The sequence below is a fragment of the Lolium perenne genome, chromosome 1 (assembly GCF_019359855.2).
Source record: "Lolium perenne isolate Kyuss_39 chromosome 1, Kyuss_2.0, whole genome shotgun sequence".
Lineage (NCBI taxonomy): Eukaryota > Viridiplantae > Streptophyta > Magnoliopsida > Poales > Poaceae > Lolium > Lolium perenne.
This window is the reverse complement of record NC_067244.2, coordinates 130,920,581-130,932,137: the sequence shown is the minus strand read 5'-3', so window position 1 is coordinate 130,932,137 and position 11,557 is coordinate 130,920,581. Positions and strand designations below refer to the sequence as shown.

General features: G+C 43.7%; 1 protein-coding gene and 1 pseudogene across 1 annotated transcript; both read right to left on the bottom strand.

Moving 5' to 3' along the window:
• Positions 1-1,311: 1,311 nt before the first annotated feature.
• On the bottom strand, positions 1,312-5,906 carry LOC139833032 (uncharacterized; annotated as a pseudogene).
• A 2,956-nt stretch (positions 5,907-8,862) lies between these two features.
• LOC127302431 (vacuolar iron transporter homolog 5) lies at positions 8,863-9,818 on the bottom strand. The gene has a single exon (XM_051332901.2). The coding sequence runs from the start codon at positions 9,740-9,742 to the stop codon at positions 9,128-9,130; it is 615 nt and encodes a 204-aa protein (XP_051188861.1). The 5' UTR covers positions 9,743-9,818; the 3' UTR covers positions 8,863-9,127.
• Between the last annotated feature and the right edge of the window lie 1,739 nt (positions 9,819-11,557).

Genomic DNA, 11,557 nt, shown 5'->3' with positions numbered 1-11,557 from the left:
TAACCATTTTGCCATTTTCAATTTAAAATGCATTAATTTATATGTTTTGCATAATTTTTATTCCGACAAAGCTTTCAACATGATAAGTGTTTGAATTTGAGTACGAGAAGGATGGCTTCATCGTGGATGATGCCGATGAAGATGAGGAGGAGGAAGAAGAGGAAGTCAGAGCTGGTGGTGAGCAGAGGAGGGAGAAAACGAGTACGATAAGGATGGTTTCATCGTGGATCCGACGATGAAGATGAGGATGAGGAATAAGAGGAAGCCAGAGCTGGTGGTGAGCAGAGGAGGGATAAAACGAGTACGAGAAGGATGGCTTCATCGTGGATGATGCCGATGATGATGATGACGAGGAACAAGACGAAGATAGAGCTGGTGGTGAGCAGAGGAGGGACAAAACAAGTACGAGAAGGATGGCTTCATCGTGGATGATGTCGATGATGATAAGGAGGAGGAACCAACCGGGACTAAAGGTTTTTCTTGGCAAGCCAACCTTTAGTCCCGGCTACTGGGTGCAACCGGGACTAAAGGTTTTTTGTTCCATCTAACAAAACTGTCGGTGAGATAAGGACGTGTGGGCAACCTTTAGTCCCGGCTGGTGGGTGCAACCGTGATTAATGTGGGTTTTTGTGCCATCAAACAAAGATGTCGGCAGGTTAAGGACACGTGGGTGGACGCACTGCTCGATGAGTTAAGGCATGTAGCATACGACACCCTGTCAGAGGAACAAGACGAAGGAGGAAGCGGCGCCGGGCCTATAAAAGGAGCGACGATAATTGCAAGCATCTCAACAAGCCAACCTAGAGGGTAGGGAGCTTCGTATCCATGGCCGGAGGAAAGGGTTGGGAAATCTCCTGTTGGTGCGCACGCCCTACGACATCTTCGAGGATCTCGCGTCGGGAAAATTTCTCCGCAAGCCCGTGAATGCCTCCATCTCCATTGTTGGTCTATTCCTGGCAGCATCCTCTTCCCTATCCTGCAAACTCTTTCTATGGTAGGCCAGCCACAACCTCTATTTAACTAGAAAAAACAAGCCAACCAAGAAGGTAGGGAGCTTAGTCCCCATGGCTGGAGGAAAGGGTTAGGAAATCTCCCGTGGCGGAGCTTCTCGTAGATGTCGTTGGTGCGCACGCCCTACGACATCTTCGAGGAACTTGCCCCGGGAAAATTTCCCCTCAAACCTGTGAATGCCTACCTATCCTGTAAACTCCCTCTCATACAAATCAATGTCACTTTGTTCAAATAAATGTCACTTTTGTTCAAATCAATGTCCCCAAGCATTCTCATCTAGTGTTAATACCTTACATAGAGTTACATTAATTGCACCAGAAGAAGTGGGAAATTGATTTCCATATTGAGATACTCCTTCTTCGCGTATGTCCCTTGCTTATGATCGCGTCGGCCGTAACCATGGAGCATCTTCATCATTTAACTTGATGCTCGGGTCAGTGTTCATTGTGAAGGGTGGAATTTCATCAAACTTATTATAATCTTCTGACATGTCTGTCTTGTTCTCCACTCCCACGATGTTTCTTTTTCCTGAAATAACTATGTGGCGCTTTTCCTCATCGTATGATGTATCCATTTGCTTTTTTTTCTTTCTTTTTATCGGTTTCGTAGACATGTCCTTCACATAGAAAACCTGAGCCACATCATTGGCTAGGACGAATGGTTCGTCTCTATAACTAAGATTGTTGAGATCCACTGTTGTCATTCCATACAACTTGTCTAGCTGAACCCCATCTCGTGTTATCTTGACCCATTTGCACCTAAACAAAGGGACCTTAAAAGAAGGTCCATAGTCAAGTTCACATATCTCCTCTATGTAACGATAATATGTGTCCTTTTGGACATTGTTGTTTGTTGCATCAAAGAGGATACCACTGTGTTGGTTGGTGCTCTTTTTATCTTGGGTGATCATCTAAAATGTATTCTCATTTATCTCGTACCATTAGAAAGTCAATAGAGTCGAATATGGTGTCTTTGCCAACAAGTAAAGTTGATCTCCAACAGTGGTGTCATTCATGAGATGTTTTTGCAACCAATCGCTGAAAGTCTCCATGTGTTCACGTGTAATCCATTCGTCCGACTGCCCTGGGTGTTGGGAGCATACAAAATTCTTGTGTACATTGATATACGGAGTCACCAAGGTGGAACTTTGTAGAACTGTGTAATCTTCTTGAGTGAAAGAATGCCCGTCCATACTTATCATTTCTTTTTTTCCTAGCGTGCTTTTTCTACTCAGTCTCCCCTCGTGTCGCGATTCAGGAACACCAATCGACTTAAGGTCAGGAATAAAGTCCACACAAAATTCAATGAGCTCCTTCTAACCTAGCACGGTTATGAATATATTTCTTTAAGACTCCTAGGAACCTCTCAAAGGGGAACATATTGTGTAGAAACACATGATCGAGAATGAAAATCTCTTCGGCCAGGTGAACGAGGAGATGCGTCATAATATTGAAGAAGCATGGTGGGAACACCAGCTCAAAACTAACAAGATATTGGACCACATCATTCTGCAACCTCTCTAGACTTTATGGATTGTTTACCTTCTGAGAAATTGCATTGAGGAATGCACATAGCTTCACAATGGGTACTCAAAAAATTTCCGGTAGAAGCCCCCTCAATGGAATCGCAAGCAATTGTGTCATTATCATGTGGCAGTCATGAGACTTCAAGTTCTGGAATTTTTCTCTATCATATTTATTATTCCCTTTATATTGGACGAGAAGCCAAACGGGACCTTGATACTGCTCAGGCATTTAAAAAATATTTCCTTCTCTGCTTTTGTAAGAGCGTAGCTGGAGTAATGACGTCCTTTATTTGTCTCATTCTCAGGATGCATGTTGTCTCGTTCTTTCATACATTGTTGGTCCTACTGTGCTCCCGGTGTATATTTTGTCTTCCCATGCCCAGGAAGCCTAGGAGGTTCACGCAAAGATTCTTCGTCACGTGCATCACGTCGATTGAAGATCGAACCTCTAGGAATTCCCAATAGGGTAGCTCCCAAAATATAGATTCCTTCTTCCGCATGGTCGCGTGTCCGAAAGCGTCATTCAGAATAGACTGTCTGCCAGGACCCTTTCCAAAGATTACTTCTAGATCCTTGACCATACCAAATATATCAGCGCCAGTACGGTGGACAGGCTTCTTCCGGTGATGTGCCTCACCTTTAAAATACTTGCCTTTCTTTCTTACGGGATGGTTACGCGTAAGAAATCGATGATGCCTCAGGTAGACGACCTTCTTAGATTTATCCAAATATACATTAAACAGTGCGTGCATGCATTGTATCCCTTGTTTGACTGTCCTGAAAGGTTATCAAGAGCAGACCAATCATTGATCGTTACGAAAAGCAGCGCTCGTAGGTCAAATTCCTCCTGTTTGTGTTCGTCCCTCACACGTACACTGATACGTCTCCAACGTATCTATAATTTCTTATGTTCCATGCTAGTTTTATAACAATACCTACATGTTTTATTCATACTTTATATCGTTTTGATGCATTTTCCGGAACTAACCTATTAACGAGATGCCGAAGTGCCAGTTCCTGTTTTCTGCTGTTTTTGGTTTCAGAAATCCTACAAAGGAAATATTCTCGGAATTGGATAAAATCAACGCCCAGTATCTTATTTTTCCCGGAAGCTTCCAGAGCACCGAAGAGGGGCCAGAGGGGAGCCAGGGGGCCCCCACCCCACAAGGCGGCGCGGCCAAGGGAGGGGGGCGCCCCCCTATGGTCTGGCTCCACCAGGACTCCTCCGAGGCTGCCCTTCCGCCTATATAAAGCCTCCGTCGCGAAAACCCTAAAAGAATAAGCCACGGGACGAGAAAAGTTACGCAGCCGCCGCCATCGCGAAGCCAAGTTCGGGGGACAGAAGTCTCTGTTCCGGCACGCTGCCGGGACGGGGAATTGCCCCCGGAAGGCATCTCCATCGACATCACCGCCATCTTCATCGCCGCTGCTGTCTCCTATGATGAGGAGGGAGTAGTTCTCCCTCGAGGCTGAGGGCTCTACCGGTAGCTATGTGGTTAATCTCTCTCTCATGTACCTCAATACAATGATCTCATGAACTGCCTTGCACGATTGAGATCCATACGATGAGCTTTGTATCACTATTAATCTATGTGCTACTCTAGTGATGTTATTAAAGTAGTCTATTCCTCCTTCATGATGTAAAGGTGACGGTGTGTGCATCATGTAGTACTTGGCGTAGGTTATGATTGTAATCTCTTGTAGATTATGGAGTTAACTATTACTATGATAGTATTGATGTGATCTATTCCCCTTTCATAGCTTAAAGGTGACAGTGTGTATGCTATGTTAGTACTCGGTCTAAATTGCAACGGTCTATTATGCTCTAGAGGTTACTTAAATATGAACTCTGAATGTTGTGGCGCTTGTTAACTCCGGCTTGAGGGAGCTCTTGTAGCCCTACACAATGAATGGTGTTTGTTATCCAACAAAAGATTGTATGTAGCACAAAGGAAGAGAAGTTATTTATTTATGTGATCATTGTTGAGAGTGTCCACTAGTGAAAGTAGGATCCCTAGGCCTTGTTTCCGAATAGAAAAGTTACACCACAGAGAATTGCCTCCCACGCCAGCAAGCTATTTTCTGGCACCGTTTCCAACAAGTTCTGCTACATGTTTACTTGCTGCCATATTTATTTAAAATTGCTATTGCCACTCATATTCATCCATATTACTTGTATTTCATTATCTCTTCGCCGAACTAGTGCACCTATACATCTGACAAGTGTATTAGGTGTGTTGGGGACACAAGAGACTTCTTGTATCTTAATTGCAGGGTTGCTTGAGAGGAATATCTCTGACCTCTACCTCCCTGAGTTCGATAAACCTTGGGTGATTCACTTAAGGGAAACTTGCTGCTGTTCTACAAACCTCTGCTCTTGGAGGCCCAACACTGTCTACAGGAATAGAAGCGTGCGTAGACATCATACACCTATTACGGCCCACAACTGTAGAAGCTCTTCAACTAATGGCTTCAGGTACACATCAATGTCGTTGCCGGGTTGCTTCGGGCCTTGGATGAGTACTGGCATCATAATGAACTTCCGCTTCATGTACAACCAAGGAGGAAGGTTATAGATACATAGAGTCATAGACCATGTGCTATGACTGTAGTTGTGTTCTCCAAAAGGATTCATGTCATCTGTACTTAGACCAAACCTTAAGTTCCTTGCGTTATCTGCAAATTCCGGGAACTTTCTCTCGATTTTTGTCCACTGCGACCCATCAACGGGGTGTCTCAACATCGCGTCTTTCTTACGGTCTTTTTTGTCCAATCGCAACAACCTGGCGTGCTCTTTATTTCTGAACAAACGTTTCATCAATGGTATTATAGGAGTATACCACATAACCGTGGCAGGAACCCTCTTCCTGGGGCGCTCGCCCTCAACATCACTTGGGTCATCTCGTATGATCTTATACCGCAATGCAGTGCACACCGGGCATGCATCTAAATTCTCGTACTCACTGCGGTAGAGGATGCAGTTATTAATGCATACATGTATCTGCATGTCTAATACTAGAGGGCAGACAACCTTCTTCGCTTCGTACATACTGGCGGGCAATCCGTTACCTCTTGGAAGTTGCTTCTTAATTATTTTCAGCAACTTTTTAAATCCCGAGTCAGTCACACCGTTCTTTGCCTTTCATTGCAACAATTCCAGTCTACCTAGCTTTTTCTGGCCATCTTCGCAAGTTGGGTACAAAAATTTGTTGTGATCCTCTAACATCTGGTCGATCTTCAACATTTCCTTTTCAGTTTCACAGTCTCTCCTTGCATCAATAATGACCCGACCAAGATCATCATCAGGCTCATCTGATGCCTCTTGATCTTCTGCTTCCCCCGTTGCAGTATCACCGTATTCAGGGAACATGAGATCGTTGTCATCATCATCTTCTTTTTCATTGTCTTCCATCATAACCCCTCTTTCTTCGTGCTTGGTCCAGCAACTGTAGTTGGCCATGAAATCGAGCCGCATAAGGTGGGTGTGAAGGGTTTCCGAGGAAGAGTAATTTATGTTATTCTGACAGTTAACACATGGACAATACATAAAACCATCCCTTTTGTTTTCCTCGTCCACACCGATAAAAAATTTCAGGCCCGTAGTGAAGTCATGATGGCTTCGGTCACTGTACATCCATTACGGATTCATCTGCATGATATAATTAAGCTTATCAAAACCATTACAGAACATCATGAATATTGAAGCCATGTATATATACACACATGCATTTTATCAATGACGGATAAAAGAATCAAACTGTTAACCTCGATCAAGAAGAAAAAAGAGAGGAGAAAGCTTAAGTGTGGCTTTTCTTGTGTGAACTCAAGTGGCAAATGCTCTTAGGCATTTCATCGAGCACCTCGTGTTCATAAGAAGAGAGAGCAAAACAACATACACCTCTTGTGCTAAGAAATGAAAAAAGCTAAGTGTGGCTCACACTTGGGCAGAGCAGGGTATATATATAGAGATGGGCCTTTAGTCCTGGTTGGTAATACCAACCGGGACTAAAGGTGCTCGGGCCCTGGCGCTCTCTGCCGCAAGACCTTTCGTCCCGGTTGGTATTACCAATCGAGACTAAAGGCTCCTAACGAACCGGGACTAGAGGGTGGCGTCGCCCGCGCCGTTCGAATCGGGACTAATGCGATCCATTAGTCCCGGTTGGTTTTTAAAAACCGGGACTAAAGCTCCCAGTGGCTTTGGACGAAAGTCCTGTTTTCTACTAGTGACATTATATTTTTGCCAACATGCCATGCATGATGCTACCTATGATACTCCCATTGTGGCTAGTCTAACATGCACCTACATGCAATAACAACTAGACATTTTAATGACATGAGATATGGTTGTGATAACTAGCTATGCTTACCATAATATCACAATTTTTAAAGAATGTTTTACTCTACAAATTAGTAAATGAGATCACTATGATAGTAACTTATTCATGCATATGTCCTTCCCCTTGAGTCAAAAAGAAAACTGGACTTGTTAATGAAATGCTTGATTTTCTTTAGATCAATCCAAAGCTTGAGTAAAGGACGTCTGAACGTGAAGACTCCACAAAGCTCGTACGTTTAAAAAGTACTACTACTGAAAACTGCACACAAGTTCATATTCATGAAATTCTTAGCATATCTAATCATGAAAGTCGGTCTCCAGCTAAATATTTGTGAGTCTCTAAACCGGCATGGGGTAGATCCCTTCCATGCAAGCTTGTGTCTTGGTAGAGAGGTCAATTTTAATTAAGGGTGTGAATAATTTTTAGTGGACTGAGAACTAAATTAGTTCTCGGTGACATCATCAAACCTTTGTTCCAACCTATGTTGTAACTTAGCATTAGTACAAATCACAAAGGAAATCTAAGGGTCCGTAGATATTCTTTTTAGTTGAAATATCAATTGTAACTTAAAAATCTCAGTTTCAATCCAACTTACAACTTAAGTGCACAAATCACAAAATTTAATGGTGTAGGACTTGACTACTCAGAACTAAGCAAAACCATGTCCCCATCCCAATCCAGGCATTGAACTTGTCAGCCCACCTCAAATCTACAACACTATTACTCTTGTCCGACCGAGATCCACTAGTAGAAAAAAGGTCTTCCATCCCAACCCATTAGTCCCGATTCTGCTGGTGAACCGAGACTAATGCTCGGGCAACCGGGACTAAAAGAGCTACGGTGGGCTGCCCTTTAGTCCCGGTTGGTGTCCCCAACCGGGATTAAAGGTTTTTTCTGGTTTTTGGCTCCCCACGCACCTCCACACCCCCTCCCCCCCGTGGATCGCCTTTTTTAGCACTGTAAAATAGAAAATAAAATGATAGAAAATTCAAAAAAATAAAATGTTTTCAGATTCTTGTATGTTATGCAACCTAGTATTAGGGAAAATTAACAAATTTTCATTTTCATTTTTTTTGCAAAAAAGTTTTGAAAAATGGTAAAACCACAATAACTTTTGCATACGACGTCGAAAAAAACGTATAATATATCAAAATCATCGTGGGAAAAAGTTACTTCCGAATTCACCCGGGTTTACCCGGTTTGCCAAATTTTAGATTCTCAAAATTCCAAATGAAAATATGAAAGCAGGAAGATTTTAGTTTTTGCTATAAATTCTGGATTTTATATTATTTTTATTTTTCAAAAAATTAAAATTAATAATTGTATCATGCATAAAGATTACTATTACTTTTACCCATTTTTTAGATTTTCAAATTTTTAGGCTTGGCAAAAAAAATTAAAAAAATTAAAAATAATACAAATTAAAAAGTTAATGTTTATTTATTTATTCAAGATTATTATTACATCATTACTTTTATTTATTACCAACATATGTTAATAGGATTGATATGATACTAATATCACATACATGCGCGCGAAGCACTTGGATGCGGGAAGGGATGAAACTCGGAAGTTAAGTGTGCTAGTGCTAGAGTAGTGGGAGGATGGGTGACCGCGCGGGAAGTTTGACCACGAGTAAGTAATTTAACTAGAGATAAGTGTAGTTAGAGATAGAGACTAAACTATGCAAATAACTGAAAAAATAGAAAAAAAAAATGGAGTGGAAAAAAAATTAGAATTTTTTTTGTAAAATTCACCTGGGAAGATATTTTCGCCCAAACGGACGAAACCAGGCGGATGGACCTTTAGTCCCGCTTCATAAGCAACCGGGACTAAGGGGGGGCCTTTAGTCGCGCTTAATTAGTCCCGGTTGCGCAACCGGGACTAAAGCCCGTTGCCAACCGGGACTAAAGCCCCTTTTTCTACCAGTGATCTAATCAAATTGAAATCCCGACCAATAATGGCTGAGCCATCCCAACTCAAAAGGTGTTCATGGAACTTCGAAATAAAATCTTGTTTCCCTTCGTCATAAGGTGATCCATATATATAGTAGTGATTCTAACTACTACATGAGCGATCTTATTCCTACAACCACATTGACAGAGAACCTTTTAATCTTCCAAACAACAAAACATCAAAAAGATCTAAGTTAACAGCAACCACAACTAGTATGCCACCAGCAGAAGCTGTTGCTGGAGTAGATCCCTTCCATGCAAGCTTGCGTCTCGGCGTGCAAAGGCTCTCATTGCGAAGGCTACTCGGCCAGCTCACGGAAGAGCCTCATCAGGCCGAAGGTGATGCCCATGGCCGCGAGCCCGCCCATCACAACCCTCGCGCACGACCTGGCTACCGGCGCCCGGCCGAGTACTGCCCCGACGTACCCAAACGCCGCCAGCGCCATGGTCGCCACGGCGACCACCACGGCCACCCGCTGCCTATACCCGACGATGAACCCGGCCGCCAGCAGCGGCAGCAAGGCGCCGACCGAGAACGCGAATGCGGACGCCACAGCGGCCTGTACGGGGCTGGGCAGCGCCCTCTCCTCGTCGCCTCCGCGCTTGCCGTCGCGGTCCAGCTGCGCGAGCTCCACGTCCCGCTGGGAGCAGACGGAGACGTACTCCCCGATGGCCATGCTGCACGCCCCGGCCAGCAGGCCCGCGAACCCCGACACTACCATCGCCCGCACATCGTGCTTCACGGCGCTCACGCCCAGCATGAGCGAGGCCGTGGAGACCAGGCCGTCGTTGGCCCCCAGCACCGCCGCCCGCAGCCAGTTGGCGCGGCCCGCGAAGTCTACGTCGGAGTCATCGCTGAACTTTGTGGCCGCAGGGTTCTCTGCATCGGCCAGCTTGGTGTCGCTCACGGCCATGGCAGCTCAAATGAGATCGATTGAGTGATGGAGATGGTGGTGTGTAGTGGCACTCAGGCAGAAGTAGTGTGGAGAACACACGCCCCGTTGCCGTGTTTTATAGTGGAATTGAGGATCGAGGGTTCTGTCTTGTATCTGTGTGTGACCCTCGCGTGTGGGCATGCTGCTCTTGCTCTTTTCCCAGCTTTCATGCCGCTCTGGCTAGTGCCTACATGCTGCCTTGCCATTGACACAACTTCCTTTTTCTCCTCTGGTATCATAGATGTCATTCCACCATAGATTAAGTCGATCCATGGTGCTTGCTGAGAGTATATCATAGGAAAGCAGTCTACTCTACGTACGACGACGATAGCTAAGTACCTAGGCGAATTAGCTAGGTCGTTCAATCGTACACCATAGTGAGATCATCCTGTCGAATCCAAAATTTTCAACTAAGCAGTGCATGCAGATCTATATGTCACTACCTAGGTAAATGTTCAATGAAATGGGGTGATGATGCTGATGAATATTACTGCCGAATTGCAAGCCATGCATATATAGCATGAAACATCTGGGTACCCTACAAATCTTTTGAGGGAAAACATTGAGTTAACATGAACTAATTCAATGCAATAGCTATACAAAAGAAAAACGACAAAACTTTAGCTGCAGATGACCGATCATTTCCCCTTTTTGTATATGTGAGAAATTTTAGTTGCAACGGATCGACGTGGCTAAGAATAACATTTTGTTTTCAGCATGGGAGAGATCTTGTCGCTAGTGAGCTAGATATGTTCATATGGCAAGCTATATACAGCAAGTCTGTTTTGCTCATCTGTAAAAGCTAACGTACCTTGCCATGACGCCGATCGCTCCTTATCGAGATGGAACCGTATCATTTCAGGCTCTGAGCTACTACAAATCACTAATTGAACACCTTGGAAATGGAATTGCAACACGTAGGCCGTAGCAGACAAAATATTATGAAAAGAGAAGCATGTCTCTCAACGAGCGCCAGCGCCGTCTTTGCTTGTCAAGGACGGAATAAATCGTGAATCGCCACGCTAAAAATATCATGATTAAGGATATACTGGGCATCTCTGTTCAGGAAAATCAAGTGCATTCGGTTGTGCCGTCTCCGAACGCAGAAGACATAGGGAAGTTTACTTTTGTTGTCTTCAAGAAGGAGAGAAAAATCAAATACACTAATAATTCGATAGGAAAAAAAGGAGGAAGTGTACGCAAATAGTATGCATACATCCGAGACTGTTTCCCTTCTTTTTTATGCAAACAAAAGAAAAAGAAAAGTACTCCAGCTTTGAGTAGGAATATACTACTTTGAGCAGACAAAAACAACTTTGAAGGGATGATGACAAGAGAGGAACACACACACAGTATCCCAGCTCTACAAGCAAAAACAAAATCCTGATCACAACAAACAAAACCACGAGATAAATAAATAATTTATTAAATAAAGAAACAGGTCAACATATTAGGTACACATACTCGATGCATGATGCTACAATTCCAAGCCAGCGAGAGAGTTATTAATTTGCATGTCGATCGATCAAGTGATGAGTGCTGAATCGGCGTGCACCAAGAGTTGGGGAGCAGCCGTCAGATGCATTTGGGAGAAAAATATTGGAGATTGTGGGATAAGCATGCACTCCACGCTCCTAATATCTCTTTATGTTATCCACATCGGTCTATCTTCTTACTTTTGTAGTAGTGCCAACTTTTTCCTTATTAATTGTAGTGCCACACACCGGTAGAAAAAAGGGCATGTAGTCCCGGTTTGTTTGGGCCTTTAGTCCAAGTTGAGTAACCGGGACTGCT

Bases quoted from the DNA above. Each gene is read 5' to 3' on its own strand.
- LOC127302431 (XM_051332901.2), bottom strand. From the start codon at position 9,742: ATGGCCGTGAGCGACACCAAGCTGGCCGATGCAGAGAACCCTGCGGCC.